The sequence below is a fragment of the Oreochromis niloticus genome, linkage group LG23, assembly GCF_001858045.2.
Source record: "Oreochromis niloticus isolate F11D_XX linkage group LG23, O_niloticus_UMD_NMBU, whole genome shotgun sequence".
Classification (NCBI taxonomy): Eukaryota; Metazoa; Chordata; class Actinopteri; order Cichliformes; family Cichlidae; genus Oreochromis; species Oreochromis niloticus.
The window spans coordinates 14,216,824-14,236,032 of NC_031986.2; the positions used below are offsets into that span (position 1 = coordinate 14,216,824).

The 19,209-nt window shown below is 45.0% G+C and overlaps 1 protein-coding gene and 1 long non-coding RNA gene across 6 annotated transcripts in view; one reads left to right on the forward strand and one right to left on the reverse strand.

The window, feature by feature from the left end:
- Window positions 1-3,182, forward strand: part of LOC109196944 (uncharacterized) — a 29,902-nt gene extending 26,720 nt beyond the window's left edge. The window contains exon 3 of the long non-coding RNA XR_003216295.1: window positions 3,058-3,182. This is a non-coding gene — a long non-coding RNA (uncharacterized LOC109196944). The remainder of the gene's footprint in view (window positions 1-3,057) is intronic.
- The window catches only part of LOC100702316 (histone deacetylase 4), an 82,196-nt gene that overhangs the window by 45,023 nt on the left and 17,964 nt on the right, over window positions 1-19,209 (reverse strand). For 2 of the 5 annotated variants that reach the window (XM_005463081.4, XM_005463082.4), the window contains exons 3-4: window positions 13,199-13,267; window positions 3,100-3,413 (exon numbers count right to left, since the gene is read on the reverse strand). In XM_005463081.4, coding sequence (XP_005463138.1) covers window positions 3,100-3,413; window positions 13,199-13,267 — 383 coding nt within the window. Of the gene's footprint in view, window positions 1-3,099; window positions 3,414-6,996; window positions 7,557-13,198; window positions 13,268-14,179; window positions 14,220-19,209 lie in introns of those variants that run through there. The other 3 variants (XM_025902755.1, XM_005463084.4, XM_005463083.4) reach the window with 3 other exon arrangements.

Below are 19,209 nucleotides of genomic sequence, written 5' to 3' on the forward strand. Positions count from 1 at the left end.
AAGAGACAGAAGAAAGTAGGAGGAGCGGATGACACATAAACAAATGAGGGGAAAGGTTAAAATGGGAAGACAGAAGGAAGAAGTGAGAGAAGGAACAGGAAAAGAGAAAATTAGAGACGGGAAGAACAAGGGGAAAAAAGCACAACCAGTAAGGAAGAAGGAAGCACGAAAAGACAAAGGCAAGACAAGCTAGAAAGAAACAAGAGAAAAGAAAAGAATAAATAAAAGGTTCGGAAAGAGGGAAGATGAGAACCAAGGAAGAGATCAAGAGAGAAAAAAAGGAGAGTGAGTGAGGAGGTGCAGTTTGAATCAACTTGCACGTGACATTCAAACTAATGTAATCCTGCACGTCGCCATCTAATCTTCTGCCCCCACAATCCATTTTTAGACAATTTATTCTAAGTCCTGAAATAATAAGTAGTTCAGCTGTATCTGCGTGTAGTACAATTCATATTACAGCAGTATTCTTCTAAAAAAGAGCAAATACTGGAATATCTTTATATGACATTTCAGCCCCTCGGGAGCGCTCCGGCGCTCTCGGGGGTGGGGGGCTGATGTATTAAAGCTTCGGAGCGTGGGCGTGATGATCTAGATTCACTTTGTATTTCCAGGTCACTGTGACATGTGATCCAAGCTCCAGCGCACACTCCTGTGCAGTTCTGGTTATGCTCCCCAAGCGCGTCCAGTCCAGGCCGTTCACACGAAACCGTACTTTTCACTTTTTCACTTCGCCCCTGAGCACACAGTATATTTCTGGATATTTAAAGTAAGGCTACAACAGGGCTTGTGCATAAGTTATGTAACACACCAGGAAAAAAAAAGTCTTTCGCACATTTTCCGACTTCAAGCACATGCTCATATTGCTCTTCTCCATCTCTGGAGTTAAAATAAATGAAGGCAGAGTGCCTCCTTGTTCTCTGCTCCCTCTTCACTCGGAGCATTTAAAGCTCTCACAGGCTGAGTTTAGTCTGCTAATGAAGAATCCCGCGGCAGACTACATCAAAGTCTGTCTTTGCTTTGTTTAGGAAAGTTTTAAATAGGTTTGAGTAACAGGCCCGCTGCTTTGCTTTTACACTGATGGAAGAATTAAAGTGAAATCAGTGTCCAACTCAGCGTTTGTTCCTCGCTGACAATACCTCAACAATATTACAACCTGCGTATTTAAAAAAACAAAAAAATATTAACAGTTTTAATTGCTTCACTCTTCAGCGCTGATTAGCTTAATTCACAATGATCGTGGAGAGAGAGCAGACGCTTACCAGAAATCTGACAAATTTAAAGTTAGTCAGATACCAATCGATATAAAAAAATTCACATTTTTTTGAGGAACACTCATTTGCAGCAGTGTCGATACCAATGGTGCCGTATTCGCCTCCTCCAGCTGAAGTGGCTGACGCTCAAAACACTGAACATCACTCTGTGAGGAATTTCAACAAGTCAGTACAGCTCCTGTTTCAACCACGCTGACGTATTTAAAAGTTATAATAAACGTCAACACTTTAATATTAGCCGTTTAGCTATTAGCAGTTACCCAATAGCCATGTTACGGTGAATTTACGGTAAAGTGGGTAGGTATTTGCCTAAACTGAGCCTTCACAGAGTCTGCAACCTACGTAAATGTGCTTGTGTGCAGTCCTCCGAAAAGACCGCGACCAGGTCTAATGCTGATTTGTTGAGATGTGGACCAGAAGAGGTTGTTGTCTGTTTTCAATACTCTGCTTCTTTTAAAGCCAGGTGTTGAATATTTAAAAGTAGAATGGGAGGCAGAGCCTTCGGCTTCAGGTCCCTCTGTGGAACCAGCTCCCAGTTTGGATTCAGGAGGCAGATATGATAAATCATATAGTTAGGGCTGGATCAGGTGACCCTGAATCCTCCCTTAGTTATCCTACAATAGATCTGCTGGGCGCTTCCCATGATGCACTGAGTGTTTCTGTGTTTATACACCTCTCTGTATTTGATCATTAGTTATTATTACTCTCTGGCTGTTTTCCACAGCATGTCTTTTATCCTGTCTTCCCCCTCTCAACCCCAACTAGTCACAGTAGGTGGCCGACCTCCCTGAGCCTGATGGTTGCCTGAGGTTTCTTCTTGTTAAAAGGGAGTTTTTCCTCCCCACTGTCTCCAAGTGGCTGCTCATAGGGGAGCATCTGATTGTTGGGGTTTTCTCTGTATTATCGAAGGGTTTTTACTTTACATTATAAAGTGCCTTGAGGCGACTCTTGTGATTTGGCGCTATATAAATAAAACTTAAGTGAACTAGTTTGAGTGGAAGTACTTGATAAAGGTGATACAACACAAATAAGGCTGTGTGTATTATTTGCTTCTAGAAAGTTGTGCCTATCTAAAGCGCTTGTGCGACTGTTGTTGTGATTCGGCCCTATATAAATAAAGCTGAATTGAACTGAATTTTCAACTCTTTGTTCAACAACAAATCTGCAACATAAAGAATGAAAAAGTCAAAGTCCAGACCTCAAACCGACTGAAATACTGCGGCCAGACATTAAGAGAACTGTGCATAAATGAGTGGCTGCAACCCACAGAAAATGGAAGCAGACTAAAACAGACTAAAGAAGACTGAAAAAATTCCCCCAGACTGATAAAGTCATACAGAAAAAAAAGGTTTGTCTACAGGCTACTGAATCATGGAGCGTGCCTACTACTGAGGGTGGATTTAAATAATTTCCGAACCGGATCAGAACAGGGTTGGAAGGGGTGAAAGTGCTGCTTTTAAGTTGAAATGTTCTGAACAGGCGGGCACATAAAGCCTCCTACTGGATTATAGCGTGTTTCTTGTCAAGTCTAGAAAAACATTTTCTTCCAGCATTGTTAACAGCCCTTCCTTTGTTCACAGATGGACTCACAGGTGAACTAACTGTGATGGGTGGAACCACTGTGCAATCAAGTCCAAATAATCCTGTCACTGCTTTAAATGCTTTAACTGCTTTTCTTTTGGCTGCTGTGAAACTGCAGCTTTAAGGACTGTTAGTGCTATTTCTGGAAAACGTGGGCCAAATTTTTCAGATTTTTTTTGAATGCCTCCTTTTTTTTTTTTCGCAGCACTTGAACTTCATTCATTGACAAACACAATCGCGGCCGTACCTGAATGTGCTCCTGCAGCTGGGCCTCATGCTGGCGGGACAGCTGCTCGTGCTGCCTCTGGAACTCTGCGATGAGGATCTGCCGCTGGATCTGCTGCTTCTGTTTCAGGGCCAGCAGCTCAGCCTGCAGCTGCTGCTCGTGCACCGATGCCGCCACCACGCTGCCGCCGCCGGGCTGGCCGGGCGACTGCTGGGCGGGCGGGGAGAGCGAGGACACCTGCTGCTGCTGTTGCTGCTGCTGGTGATGGTCCACGCGCAGGTCCATGGGGATGGCGGCCGGAGGGAGACGAAGGGGCAGCGCAGAGTTGATGTCGACTGCAAGGGAAGATGACGGGAGAGAAGAAGAAAGGCATCTGCTTTTTTAGTTTGCTCCTGACAGGTAGTGACACCTCACAGCAAAGCAAGCTGCGAACATTATCGTCGCCATCATCTCACCACAGATTATTACAAAAGTCAAGGACGTATTTTCTAACCGCCTCTCCAGACACTCAGCGAGCATCAGCTCCTCGTGTATTTTTAGCAGCATCAAAAGTAGCAAAATAAAGCTTAGAAACTCTTACAGATTGGGCCCACTATCAAGTGAAAGCAATTAATAAAAGTCTATTGACGCGCAAGCAGCAGAAAATAGGAAAAAGGAGAGCGGATCCCAACAGCTCTCTGTAACATGTTCACATGCGTCACATTGATCCTGTTCTCGAGCACTTACTAAGGCTGCAAGGTTGTGCAGATGAATGGGATTAAATCAAAGCCCTACTAACTGTTGTTCTGTGTTTCTACCTGACTGAAAAGCACCTGAAAAGTGACTCGAAGCTCTGCGGTTTTAATTAACAAGGCCGCTCATGCTTCCCAGCAGCTGTGCAGTTTTAGAATGGAGCATACCTGCTCGCCTTTATTTCAAAACCCGGCCTCAAGTGAACATGCAATGTAAGGTTGAAGGATTTCACCTGATAATAAATCACCTTAATAGCCATATATATGTTGCTTTTTTCTGCTTATACCACTTCCAGGAATGTTTTCCAACAGTCATCCCTGACCTCTGATCCCTGAGAGAAAGTGTTAAATAAAGCTTTCATAAAAATAGCGCCCTTTTGTCCCCTCGTCTCTTTTGTTTATGCAAAAAAAGCCAAACAATCCTGTTTCGTGTGTAATTGCAGAAGCCCCGCGTCTTCCTACAAAGATCTCATTGACCTGGAGCCCGGCCGCACACAAATCACTGCACAGGAAGCCCTCCAATCAGGCAGCTTCCTCCCCATTAAATCTGAATAAATAGGAGTCGATTGGCTGATTATTTACCTACATGTTTGCAGAGAGCGCAGCGAGAGCCAGAGATACTTGAAGGGAACTTTGTGTTAATAAAGAGGCAAACATGCCATCAGTGGCACACTTAATAGGAGGGTTCAGAGCCAGGTCTGCTTATAGAAAACACACACACACACACAGCGGCACATTTACACTCTTTTTTTTTGAGGATATCGCATTCGTGCTCGACCTTTCAAATAACCACAAACTGATCACATCTTTTTTGTTTTCCTCAGAAAAATCTCTGATATATTTCCATTTTTTTTCCAGGCTCCAGCACAGACGCACTCTCGCTGCATCATTCACAGAGACGTGTAAAAAGCCTCTTATGGAAGATCCTTGCAATGGATTGCAGACAGACCAGAGAAAAAACTTCTGAATGTCCTCCAGTGTAACTGCACATCTCAAACGACTCGGCTTGCCGCCTTCTTGCCGGTGTTTTCCGTGTGCCGGGGTGAAACACATCCACGTGGTTGCTGCCATCCACGCCATAGGAGAACAGGGCAGCAACACCCAACGGCTCCTTAAGGACTGTCGTCATGTGGGGGATTTTAAAAAACAACAACACAACATATGAGTCAGTACTCCACGCTGGCTGATTTGTTTCAACCCTGCAGGACATGAGGTTTGACATTTCCCAGTCATGAGATCCCTTCTTTTAGCCGGCTATTGCTTTCCTCCCAAGAAAAGAACCTACATGGTTGGATTTTTTTTGTTCTTTCATTTCCTTTTCCATTTGTGAATCTGCTTAACAAGGTACCCAGTATTTAATTAAAAATGGAGCAACGCCCTCAGTTTTGGCTCCTCTCTGGCCCTTTGCTCATTTTAGAAGCGACGATGGTTACAATCTGGAAACCGACCAGCAGGCGAGGAGGGAAGGAGCGAGGTGAGCTCGTTTAAGAGAGACAAACTCCCACAGCTGTGAATCACTGTGCAGAGGAAAGACGGAGAAGGAGTCCGATCTAAAGATAAATGAAATGCATGGAAAACTTTGGGTTTTGCTTTTTAAAGAAGGAACCCGGCTCCTGAGGTTGTAGTAAAACTCACATACTGCTGTCAGCCGTAATTATGAAGGCTTGATGGAAGATTTCCATGAGATTTACAAACTACACGAAATACAGACGTTTTCAGATGCAAACCTGTTGTGTTTATATACTGAAAACGTTGCGTTTTTACGAATAATTCAGCCTCAAAAGCAATGACGAGCTGCTCCTGATGTTTCTTAACATAAAAATGAAGAAACAGCGATTCTGGGTTCATCCAAAAGCAGAAGCAGAGAGAACTTGACCCAGGAGTTGAAGCTGTATCATGACGGGCGTCAGGTAGGGCACACTGAGCACATCTGACGAGGCAGAGAAATCATTTCTGACGAGGCAGAGAAATCATTTCTGAGAGCCAATTGGCCCCCAGCAGTGTCTAGCTGTGTGCCTGAGGTAAAACAGTATTATTTTACTTTTTCCATATGATTTTTTTTTCAGTACCAGAGCACTTTTGAGCTACAAACACGCTTGTTGCCAAATGCAGTGGTCTTATTGGTCTAATCTGTTCATTTGGATCTGAAAAATCTGAAACAATCGAGCTTGATCCGAAAAACGAAACGTATCAAATTCGTCCAGCGAAATTCTGCGGTGGTTGTGAACCTCTGCATTAGTGATAACTGAGTCGCAAAAACTTTTTTACATGCAAAATAATCAAATTTTACGTGTCTAAAGGCTTTAAAGCAGCTGATGGATAGATGAATGTCTCTACCTGTTCATGTAATGAATAAAATCAAACTTCTATCTATGTGACACATTGCAGGAGCTGAAGCTAAAAATCACTCACAACTATTTAAAAGAGACTAACTGCTCCACAAAACAGTCCAGTATAGGACCAAGTAGTTAAATGCACATGCTGTATTTAAACTCTGGACATCCAAAGGTCCTGAAAAGATTCAAGATCTTATCAGACCCTTCGAAGAACTGAGGCGTGAGTTTAACCTGTACGGAACTAAAGTTTTATCAAAAGCTTATCAGCATAATTCTTCCGCCAGGCTGCCGCAGACTGTTTAAGAGCATTGGCCTCTCCTCCTTTGAAAAGTTGCTTTTCTTGCTCTTCTGTCATCATTTTTCCCGCGTCTGTACGAGCTACTTCACAGTCCTCTGCAAGCTGAAGGTTAAAAAGGACTCTGTGCTGCGCTTTCAGGCCTGCAATCTGACATCCTGGTTGGAATAAGGCCTATTTCTTCGTTTTTCATTCATTTTTTTTCTCATCTAATATTAGCTAAAGCAAGTGCTAAGAGAGAGGAGTGGTGGGAAAAAAAGCACACGGGAGATGTGTTTATGGCTGAAAACCACACTTATCAAAGTGCCGCGGCTCCAATCGTGCCTAATGTAAATCCATAACTCATAAACACACTCTCTCCCCGAACATTGTGTTCTTCTGCCACAAGAAAACACACACACGCCTCACACACACTCTCTCTCGCTGATGGTCACGCACAAACACACCTCACATGGCATCTCAGGCACCGGCGCTAATTGCGAGCCGCACAAAAGGAGAAGATGATGCAGAAAAGACAAGAGAGAAAGGTGTGAATCAGAGCAGCCGTTAAACGCACCCATCAGTGCTCTCCTCCTCCTCTTCGTCCTCTCCTCCTTGTTTTCCTCCTCCCCTCTTCCTTCTTCTTCCTTTAGGGCCGTTACAAGGAAGGACAGTACGTCCTGCACATCTGACTTCTCTTTTCCAGCTCAGCCTCTGTCACTTTTGGCTCGGCATTCGCCCCCCCGCCTCCTGTTTTAACCTGATGGGCGTCCCTCTCTCTCTCTCTCTCTCTCTACTCCTTTCTCTCTCCTCCCCTCGTCCCTCGTTTGCCCAGTGGTGACATCACAGGGCAGTCTCAGGCATGCAGCCTGTTTATTCTGCAGCCCTCTGCTTTTCCAGGAACCAGCGTCACACACACACACACACACACACACACACTCTCTCTCTCTCTCACACACATACACACACACAGAGGTCTCTCGCTCTCTCTCCCCCCATACCCTCTCTGCTCTCTTTACTTCTAAGGCCAAGGAAAACCCTCCATGCTAGTTTGTAGACACTGATGTCTCTTCCCCCCTTTCGAGCTCACTCGGCGGGCCGTCCCATCTAAACCGTCCTCATCCTCCCCCTCCCTCCCGGTTAACTTGTAATAACCGTACCCCCCCCCCCCTCCCCCCTTGCGGTTTTAATGCTGTGAGCTCATATTCCCAGCCTGGAATTTGCCTACATTTCCCAAACAAATAAAACCGCAAAATGGTTTCAGGTGAATAGAGTGAGGATCCCAGATGTATTAATGCTGCAGGATCGTAGTTAAATTTGGGATTAATGTTAAACACTTCAATCAATTATATCTCGAACGACTTAGATGAATCTAAAGTGCCTTTTTTTTTTTAATCCCACCATCTTCATTTTATTTTGAAATTCTGTTCAGAAGAACAGCTGGAGGTGCACATGAGCTACAAAATAGCTTTTGTCCTCTCTCCGCTGCAACATCGCTCTAATGACTATTACCTGGCTTTCAGCGAGCACAGTGTTTGTCCTTCATGCAAACTGTTCTACTAAACTAAAAATAACTGTCAATAGAAGATAAGTGAATTTGGTATTTACAGCTTCCTGTGCTACAGGCGAGTTTTACATTTATAGCCTGAACGTTTAGCTGAACTCTGAGCTCTGAACAGTAACAACAGCTACTTTTTATTAGGCATTTTGTGACCAAACGTGTTGACAAAGTCAACAAGAAAAAGTCCATCTTATGACATTTAATGACCGTAAACTATAAAATATATGCTTGTATAAAGTATTTAAAGTATTTTTAGAGGTAGGTTAAACGTTTAAATGATGCAATAATGCTTTCACACACGTCATCCTGCTGCTGCTGCTGCAGAGGTTTCATTGTGTTCATTGGTAAAAACGTCTACGGGACGCACAAACTTGGTAAAAGTTAAGTGCAGCAGCTCAGTGCGTAAATGCAAACAGGCTAACTAGGAGGGACACTACTGAGGCCCCAATCACACAGGCCCAGAGACCGGTTGCTGGAGATTTCTGGAAGTTGCTGTGAAATCAAATGCTGAGACCAGTCAGGGACCTCATGAGGGAAAACTGAGTAATCTATGACTGGTTGGTAAGGGGTTGCTAGAGGTTGCTAGGGTGAAACTGATGGCAAAGAGGCCACTGGTCTAAAAATCAACGTTTTTTTTCTCTCTTTTTTTAAATGTTCTGTTTTAGTCACTAACAGATTACAGTCGTCACCAGTAGTTTCCAGACAAGTGTGTGCTTTGCATGCAAAGTACAGGTGACTCCCTCACTCTAGTAGTGACCAAAGCACAGTGACTGATCTCACACTAGTGACTGCCAGCAACCTCCAGCAACCAGTTGGCAACCAGTCACTGAATATACAGTTTTCCCTAGAAATCAGTGGTTTTCTAGGGAAAAACTGACTAGTAGGTAAACTACTAGTCTCTAAGCCTGCAGCACTGGGGCTCTAGTAGTCACTTTAAAGAATTTATCAGCAACCTTTTGCAACTGATCAGGAAATGCAAATTTTCCCAGCAACTTGCCAGATGATCCATACTATAGGCCTCACACAGGCCTAGTGAGCAACCGACCACTTTTTGGAGGTAAGTAAATGACAAATGCTTATGTTTTGTGTTCGTGTGAATATATATTTATATGATATGCTTATTGTTATTATCCTAGTTGAAAATCAATTCAATAAATCAATAAAGCTCTCAAGGTTACTGTTTAAAGGTTTTTCAGGTAAAGTGTGAAGTGGAAATACATCAAAAAAAGTTCTTTTTCTTAAGCTCCTTTTCATGGAAAAACATGACTTTGGTCCATTTGGAGAATCTTCACACCACCATTGGGCATAACTAAAGATTTCTCTTCAGGCTGAGTCTGCTCGCTCATGCTGTCTTTACTGTGGATGCTTTCTTATGTGAATTTGCATTGGTCAAGGTCAATAAACTGCATACAGTAGATGTTTATTCACAATCTTATTTTGCTTGAATGAATATCAAGGCAGACTCGCCTTTACATGTCAAAACACACGTGACGTGAGCTTAACTAAGCACGAGCACAGGAGGGGCATACTTAAAAAAAACAAAAACAAAACAAAGCAAAAACATTCACGGTCAATGAAAACCCTTTGAGACCGACCTGCTTCTTAAAAAAAGAAAAAGATAAACTCTCATATCGGCACATCTCTGTGTACAAGCACTGACGTCAAACACGTACCTCAGTTTACTGATGTTGGCCAGATAGAAGATAATATGAGGGCACTTCCACCAAAACCAAAACACTAACAAACGTGCTGTCTCTGCGAGACCGCAGGGACTTCCAGGCTTCTTGCGCAGCTGTACCTGAATCAGGCTTGACAGGAGCGAGGACTCCAGCTCAGTTCCAGTTTGTTTCCTCTTGGATCTTGGATCAGCTCAGGCTTCAGAGAGGAAAGACAAAGGCAGCTGAGGCCCCAAATCTCTGTTCCCTTTTTCTTCCTTGAAGTTTACCACAGAAGATCTCTGAGCATCAAGGACAACCTCTCTGACAGCACATAACCTAAACATTTTTCCCTCCTTCATCTAACAACTTTGTCCTCCTTTGCCACGTTCCCTGTCAGCAGGTTCCTCTACCCTCCATCCCTATGTCCCCTATCCTGCAGCCCTGTTTTGTGTCCTTCCTCGCTCGGCAGCTCCCTCCCTCCCTCCCTCCTCCCCACCTTTCTTCCCTCCATCTCTCCGCAACAAATCACAATCTGTTTACAACCCCTCGGGCGCACTCCACAACTCTTCTGGCTCCAATTGCGGATCTATTTATACCAGACAATGCAGAGGGCTGGCGTCTCTGATTTGAGACTCGGATAGCACAGCGTATATCCCACGGTCTGACTCGCTGAGCTCCACACTCGTTAGGCTTAATAGATGTCATACTGAGAGCCGAGCAGAGCTGTTTAGAGAAGCTTCGGTAAAATGTGACTGAGGTCTCTCCTTTTTTTTTTTTCTGGCGCCGTGCAAAGAGACAAAGAACAGGTTTCACGGTGAGTTTAGCAGCAGGGTGCGACGAGAGGCAACAAGTAGCACATCTGTTGATGATAATGAAAATAGCTGCAGTCACTTTATCGGCCTCTGAGAGCGGGCTGCGTGAACATCTCTTTTAGTTTTTCTATCAATGAGAGCTATCAGAGCAAGACTGGCTCTGAAATGGCCCGGCGACCTCCTAAAAAACCCCCCACAAACACCACAAACAGACCTCGGACAAAGTAGTGAAAGGGAACAGGTAAGGCGTGGTGCTGGGGAACGTGTCGAGGTGCAGCGAGTCCTGTTCTTCTGAACGCAAGTCCCGACTTGTCGCTGTCTCAATGACATCACAGAGCGGTCTGCGGCACCGCGGGCTAACAGGAAGGAGACGGCAGAGACACAACATGTGAGATCTAGAGCGGGGCGACGTGTGAAGCCGAGGCGCAGTACGTGCAGAAGTCCATCGTGGCTTTGCGACCAGGCTTTAAATTAAGCGTGTCAGACCTCGCTATCTGGGATGACGCACAAATAAAGGATGGTGAGGGCTTTAACGCAAAGCTGCGTTCAGTAGAGTAGGTGTGCACTATCAGTGAGAGGTGAGCGCGCTTTGAACCACATCTACTTCTGCAGGGGGAGGAGGGGGAGGGGGTGTCAAATGTATAAGTTTTCCTTGTTCCACACAGACTGCACAAACAGTTCAGTGCTTCAGCTGATGACTCTTTATTTGTTCAACTGATTTGTTCATATTTCTGATCAAGAAAACATTTGTTCTCTCATACTTCTAATGCTACATTCAATTTAAAGTGACAGCAAAGCAGTAAAACAGTAAGACGGCCATTTGCATTTGCATTAGTTTATTTATTTATTTATGTTTTAACGCCTCCTCTTCAATCTGCAGACATGGAAAGCCAGAGGTTGAGAGGAGCAGAACTATTAAACACAAATCAGTAGCAAAATAAAAAAAGTAATGAATGGAGGAGCTGGGGTCCAACAAAAGGGGCGAGGCGGGTTGCAAAGCAGCTTGTAGATCCCCAGCAGCTAAGGGCAGGGTGAAGCTACTTAGAAAGTCTACCTCACATGAAATTGACCAAACAGAACGCAGCACACTACCAGCTGGTCTGACGCGACTATGGCTGAGCTCGACTTTGAGGCCTAGTTGCTAACGCCGTGCAACTATGGCATTTTTTGATCGAGTGATCTGCCAACTATTTTTTTTTTTTTTCAATTTATTCCTTGGACTAGAAAATGTCTCAAAGCAGTGCCACTTTTTTTTAAAAATTCCACTTTTCAAACGTGCCTGATATGTCTAACTACCACTTCAAAATCTCCAAGCAGTCGGTTTAGTATTACATAAGACATGTCAGCATCCTAACAAACAAGAAGCTGGCACCAGAGTCTGCGGCTAAATTACGACATCTCTACTTTGAGCTTCTGCAGGTTTGCTAGAAACGCAATTTATTCGGTTAAAAAAACATAAACTCAACGCTGGTTAAAAATGGACCCACGTAGCTGCGTCCAGGTGCATCGACCAGAGCTTTGCACTCAAAGTGTGCTAAGATGCAACCACCAGCATCTGGTTACATTAGGATCACATGACAAAAGCGGCCAGGGCTTTAATGATGCAGCGACTGTAGATGTTAAGATTTTCCAAAGCTCTCGCTTCTCAGGAGAAAGAACCAAACGGTCCGGGGTCACACCAAAGCGAAGGGCCCCGAGCCACTCTGTATCCAAGACAACAGATTTTGAGAATATCTGATGAAGTCATTCCGGCAGATTTCAATATTTTATCAGTGCAGCCGGAAGGCGCGCAGAAAACAACCCCAACAGAGGGAGCGCGTGAAGCCTGTGAAAGAGCAAGACGCTTAGGGTCAAACCAAAGATGAAACTTTGCTGTTTGTTCCCCTGAAGCAACAGGCTGTCCGAGCTTACAGCACTTCTTCATCGCTGCTCCGGGAGAGCCGTGGAAAGAGCAGCACGGGGAGGAAATTTATGAATCAGCCTTTTGCCATTTTTGTTTTCTTTTGTAACTATTTTTTCAACCACGACCATACAAATTGTTCTCTGTGTTAGAAGCATTAGAAGCGCCCTCATTACTGAATTAGATAATGCATTATGCATATATTACCTCAGACTCATTTCTCCTCCAGATTACCTCATCTCTCCATCTGTGCCCCTTTCACTTCTGTACTCTGGCCTCCCTCTGCGCTGCTCCATCTCTCCTCCGTCCTCTCGCTGCTATGAACTCTCCACGCTTGTACGCTGCTAATAAACACTTTGCGATTTGAGTACACTCTGGGTGGGGGGGGTTCACAGGAGGTGGTGTGATTTGTTTGGGGGAGATGAAACTGTGTGGAATAGTTTGCTTTGGTGCAGTTTCACGTGAGCTCGCAAACAGACTGCTGGATTTTCATTCAGCGAAAAAAAAACAAGAAAAAGGAAAAACAAACGCCACGCTGAGACACCAGCGTAAATAAAACGCAGAGAAGTACAGCGTTGTCCCCCCGTCAAACGCCGTCAACCTTCAGTCGGACCAAGTGCTTCCTCACGGGAGAGACGTGACAATCTCTGACGTGATGGCACTTCACAAACGCCACGACAATTTATTACATCCCAGGAGAAACAAATACGCATGCAAAGTCACACAGGATCTGGTTAATAGTGAAATCACGTCTGTTCACACACACACAGACACACACGCGGGATCTGGTTTATAGAAGCTCACACACACATACACGTGCACCCAAACAAACATCCAGAGTGTCCAACCTGTTGGGATGTGGTTGAGCGCCGATGTCTTCAGGACCTCGAGCGGCTGCTCCTTTCCCAGGATTCCCTCTGTGGGGGAGAGAGAACACTCTGCTTCAAATATGGTCCGCAACATTGAGACAAGCTTCCAGCGACAAACCTAATCGGGCAGTTTTTTAAAAGAAAAAAAAAAGAAAAAAAAGAGAGCCACAGTGCGAACAAGCGGGCTTCAGGTCATCTGCGCTGCGGCCGGCGCGTGCAGCGGCAACCGTATCGACACCTGAGTGCGTTCCATTGGCCGGAGAGAGTGAGAGCGAGTGGTGGATGCGCGGAGGGTCTGCGCGACCGTGGGGGTGCTCCGAAAGGCTCTGAGGGGACGCCGAGGGGCGTGCGAGTTCGGCGTGTGAGAGGAGAGGAGAGGAGTTGGGGCTCGACTGATGCTGCCTGTGCTCAGCATAGCAAATGTGGCTGGCAGCAAGCAGCGGCGGCAGAGAGGGATGAGGGGGATGGTGGTGGCGGTGGTGGGGAGGTGGGGGCAGCGATGGAGAGGAGGAGAGGGAGGGAGGGAGAGAGGTAAAAATAGCTCACCCTTTTGTGTGTAACGGCACATGCAGGAGCACACACAGGCACACACACACAATGCACATGCATGCAGACACAAAGACACTCCTCAAATGTGCATGTGTGCGCATGTCTGTGTGTGTGTGTGTGTGTGTGTGTGTGTGTGTGTGTGTGTGTGTAGGCTGTAATTATAGTGGCAACATGAAAAGGCTTTTGTAGCTGCCGAGCCCTGGGAAGACATGGCTATAAAAAGCAGAGCCACGGAGAGGGGTAGTGGTGGAGGAGGAGGAGGATGCATCAGGGGATGGAGGGGGTAAGGAGGGGAGAGAGGTAGAGGGAAGCAGGGATGATGAGGCGATGGAAAGATGGAGGAAAAAACAACGAAACGAGAAAAAAAACACTGAAATTGAAATAGTGCATGCATCGCAACCGCACACAAACCTGCGACTACTGCTGCTGCATCCATCCTCTATATGTGTGTGTATTTATAGTAAACACAAGCACCTGAGCCATCTGTATATAAATACATTTATATCTAAAAATCCTGAGCACAAGGCTCAAAAACATCTGAGGGGCACAAATATGCAATTATTCCTTTTGGACGCGAGATGAAAACCCATGTAAAATCCCTCCGGAGGAATCAAAAAGAAAGAAAAAGGAGAGGGAAACGGGCGAGCGTCTCGCTGTGCGTGATCTATTTCTGGAATTCTCTCTGGACCAGATGGGCACATACACACAGACGCACGCTCTTAATTAGCCTTGAAGCTGGAGGGATGCGTTTTGCGCTGATTATGTACGTGCATTCGTCTCGCGCCACCTTACGCGAATTGATGCACCAGTACCCCCGAACCCTCCACCTTCAACCACCCTGTCCCCCCCAACAAGTGAGGGCTTGGGTGTGGGCTTGAGTGTCACGTTTGGCCCTGTTGAAACAGATCTACACACACAGACACACACACACGGGTTTGAAAACAGGTGACATTCAAATCCAAACTCCTGCAGACTTTATGTAAAGAGCGAGGAAATATTACAAGGTGGTCAAAGCCTCCTCTCCAAAAACAAACCCGTCCGCATCGGTGAGAGCCGATATCCCCTGACGTGCCTATTCAAATGACACACACGCTGCTGCATTTTGCAATGGAAATGAGGCGCATCTGCCTGTGCATGACACCTGTGGCTTGGAGTAATTCTACGCCCTGCTTCTGCACAAATTGCTGGTGGGAGCTTTACATCTCCGACTTTTAAGTGTGGGGAATTGGTGGAAGGGGGGGCGTGTGCGTCGTTGTCTGTGGTTAGTTAGACAAAGCGTATAAGCTTTCAGCCCCAAACCGCAGGGTTGATACCCGACACTCACGTGGGGAGGAGAGAGCATAGGTGTGTGCTGGAGCACCGAAGAGGGAGAGTGGGACACACAACAGTCGGAGAGCAACGTAATGAAGCGACAACCCGCCAAAGCAGTGCCCTATACCTTGGCAACAGGATCCATCAATCTTAAATGTAGCCTAGTTACACAGCAGAGCCCCCCCCCCCAACACCTCAATGTAGCTCCTTCATATCTTCCTTTCTCCATTCCTCTCCATCCTTCCATCTTTTCAGTCCCACTGGGTAAGAATCGGGAGACGAGGAGCTATAAATAGCTTCTTCTACCCTCGGGCAGTGAGTCAGTCGACTCAAGTTAGCGTAGCTACATCAAAAACATGCATGTTGTGATTGGGAATATAAACGGGTGGGGAGGGGGGTGCAGGACTAACGAGCTGAGCAAAATGGTGAAGGGGCTCTGTCCACCGCATCTCCCAGGAGAGACAAGAGGCAAACTTGACCCGGTCCTGGCAACAAGAGCATACTGTATGTTGACAGAGGCCTTTGTTATGCGGGAGAAAAGAGAATGAGACGTTTGTCTGTGCCGCTGTGGCATTTACAAAGAGAGACAGTGACTGAGAAAGAGAGGAAGGATGCTCCGGCCCTCATTACATTCAGCGCACTTCCGTTCTGGCTGCTCTGTCCAGGGTGACTCCAGCGAGCAAGGTGAACCAGACAGGAACAATACGATTAATCAAACACGCCTCTCCTTGAAGAGGCTTTTTCCTCTGGGTCGCAGATTCGCTTCCCGAGGGCACCGGCTGACGTCATGGACCCCGATAAAAAGAGAATGGGTGACCCCTGTGTGAGCCTCGGCCAAGTTTGCGTCCTGCGGACACTCAGAAAACAACCATCTGACCTTTCGTTTCAAGCTGGAAGATTTGGAAAAACAGGGCAGTCACACATCTTACATTTGACAGAAAAATCAGAAATGAGTTGGAAATTGGTAATTACGCTGCAGACGCGTGTCCAAAAATGCTGTTTTGCTGTGTAACCGCCGAGACCATAAGGGTTTACGTGTGACTTATCTAGAGCTGGGCGATATGACCCAAAATTCATATCTCGATATTTTTTAGCTGGATGGCGATATACGATATATATCTCGATATTTTTTTATAGCCATAAAGTAAGAACAAAAAGAGTTCTTAGTCAAAGCTGTGTCCCAGATGTCACACAGGCACTTTTATTAACATACAGCATAGATGTACATGAAAAAAACTACTCAAAAATAAATTATGAGCATTTATTAAATAATGATGCTCTATAAATAAAAGAAAACTATGTTGTTTTGTGCATAACAAAGAGCTCACAATTGTGCAGTCAAAATGTAAACTAACAGACGCTGAGCATAATAACAAAGACAGATTTCACAGCTGCTCTGTTCCCAACTTCTACTGCGTGACTGACAGCCTGGAGTTTGAAATCCGCTTCGTAACCAGGTCTCTGAACAGGTGCCATTTATGGTCCTTATACACACACAATACGGTAATATTACGTTGAAGCACAGTACGTATCACTCCGCGAGGCTCCTCGGTAGCCGTAATGCTCCGACAATCCATCAAGCGGTGCAGCTCCGTAGCTTACCAAAGTCGAACTAAAACATTTTTTGACAGATTGCTGAGCGCTGTGTATCACATAAAATCGGTTCGCGGCCATCAAGCACAACCAGAATTCATACAAAAGGCGCGCAGTCAACTTTTGAGAAAATGAAAGGATTTCAGGCCGTGCATGGCGTTAGCGTGGCTAGCTCGTTAGCGTGGTTAGCTCGTTAACACGTTGACGCCGTCCAGCCCCACGCACAGGGCGATGCGCAGTAACTCATTAACGGAGATTTGCCGTGTCCATCTTGTCGCTGCCTGCACGTGAAGCGATGGGGGAGGAGGGGGAGTTGTGTTCAGTGAAGGAGAGGCGAGGTCGAGTAACGTTGCGTAAAGACAAAAGTGGATGAAAGAGAGGCAAACTTGCGGCTCCACAAGTATAGTTATAACGTAACATAGACTATATCGATATAAAGGATATTGTCACATCTTATATCTCGTATAAAAATATATCGATATTTTTTAAAAATATATCGATATATCGACCAGCTCTAGACTTATCAGCACAAATGTGTAACTCCTATTCGAAAAAGCCGTACATTTAAGAGAACGTGCCTGATTTAGAGAAACCCACAAAAGCCACACGGTGAAGACCAACTGGTTTGCTTGCATCATAGCAAATAACCTAGGCCAATTTCACTTCCACAGCAGTCAAAATCTTGGATACTTGAAGAAGTCATGTTCAGTATGTGCATGCCTGAATTCACTGTGCACCAAAAGCAAACAATGCCACAACATTCAATAGAGGGTTGTGGCAACGGGCATCTTGCCACTGCACACAAACTGTACAAGAACGGTCCCATAAATTGGCCCTTTCACACTCCCTGTTTCGACTGTGGCGCAGGAACCACAAGGTTACATAACGATATTTGCCACTTCCTTTGCCAAATGTACATTCATAACACAACCTGGTTGGAACCAAGACAGCTGCCGGATTGCTGCTTGCTGTACTTACAGAATTTTAGGATGTTTGAATCTGCAGCCTGTTCAGCGTTTACCAGTCAGTAAAAGCATGCATTCAGGGGTTCAGTAATGCATGTGCACATAGCAACTTTCACATTTGTGAAGGAATCATTAATGCTGAATGATTTAAATACAAGTTTTGGGGTATTTTAAAACACAAAGGCCTCATCACTTCAGCAACATGTTTTACAACAGCATGGCTCGATTCACCCCGACATACATACTAAATCTACTGTGCAGTGAGGCAAAGTGACACAAACAGAGCTGCAATTGACTTAAAAATCAACTTCAGCGAAAAATTCAGTCAATGCTGCTTTATGAAAATATGGAAGACAATTAGAGCATCTGAAAAAATGGGCTGTATATTACTCCCCAAAATAAAAACAAAGACATTTTAAATAGAAGTAAAACTTTGTATTCTTCTGTTTTTGAATTCTCAGAAATTTAGAATTCTGAAAAAAAAATTCTCAGAATTCTGACACTTTCAGAAAAAAAGTCACAAGTCAGACTTTTTTTTCTGAATTCTGACTTTTTCTGAGAATTACCTTTTCTCTGACATTATTCTCAGAATTCTGACTTTCTGAAAAAGAAAACAAAGAATTCTGAGGTAAGAATTTTGACTTTTCTCTCAGAATTGTGAGAAACAAAACACAAAAAATCTAAAACACAGGCTTTTGTTCAGTGGCCCTAATCCTCTTCCGTACAAATCCCTATCAACTGGGATTCTCCTAATGTCAGTGATAAGCTTTTTTGATATCATTTGAGAGCAGCTGTATGGTTGTATGGAGCTATATGGTTCAACTTTACATTTATGGAGACAAAAAAAACGAGAAAAACGGGAGACCTTGCAGAAAAGTGAGAGCTTCACAATAAGTTATGTACATATGTTAAAACTCTGTAACTTGATTCCAGCGTTTGTCGAGCACGTCATCGTCCTGCTGGCTGTTGAAGGCAAAGAGTTTCCAAAGCGTGTGCTATTATTCGTTTATTTGGTGACAAGAAAAGCAGACATTAGCCCGAATTAACCCACAAAACCTGAAAAGTGCAAATTATTTCAACTGACAGCGATCTTGCGTCCATCTTTAATATTCTCTACTTAATGGGCAGCCATGATGGTTGCTAGGAGATTTGTGATGCAACCGTAAAGCTTTGCTCGCTGGGCCTTACAACAGCAAACACCCACAGCATCAGAGCTCGCAGTTGCTCCGCACCTACTATGCATGCACATCTCGACTCTTTCAGCGCTCGTGTGCTTCAAGTTCCGACAAAGATGATGCGTTGATCCTCTTGCGTAACCGTAGTATTTCCTTGATGCCCTGGCCAGACATTTGTGCTTCGTGTCAAGCACTGTGGAGCACCATGTCAAAAGGCACAAGGATTGGGCTCCCAGGCAGCAGTGTAAACCGTAATTGCCGCTGACAGCTTGTTGGCAGAACACAGTGTATCCCGTTTCTCGGCTGGGACTAGACAAAAGACACGGGGACAAAAGATGCGTCCCATTCCTTTCATTAGCTCATGTTCGCTCTGCGCTGTCTTTGTCCTGCCACCAAT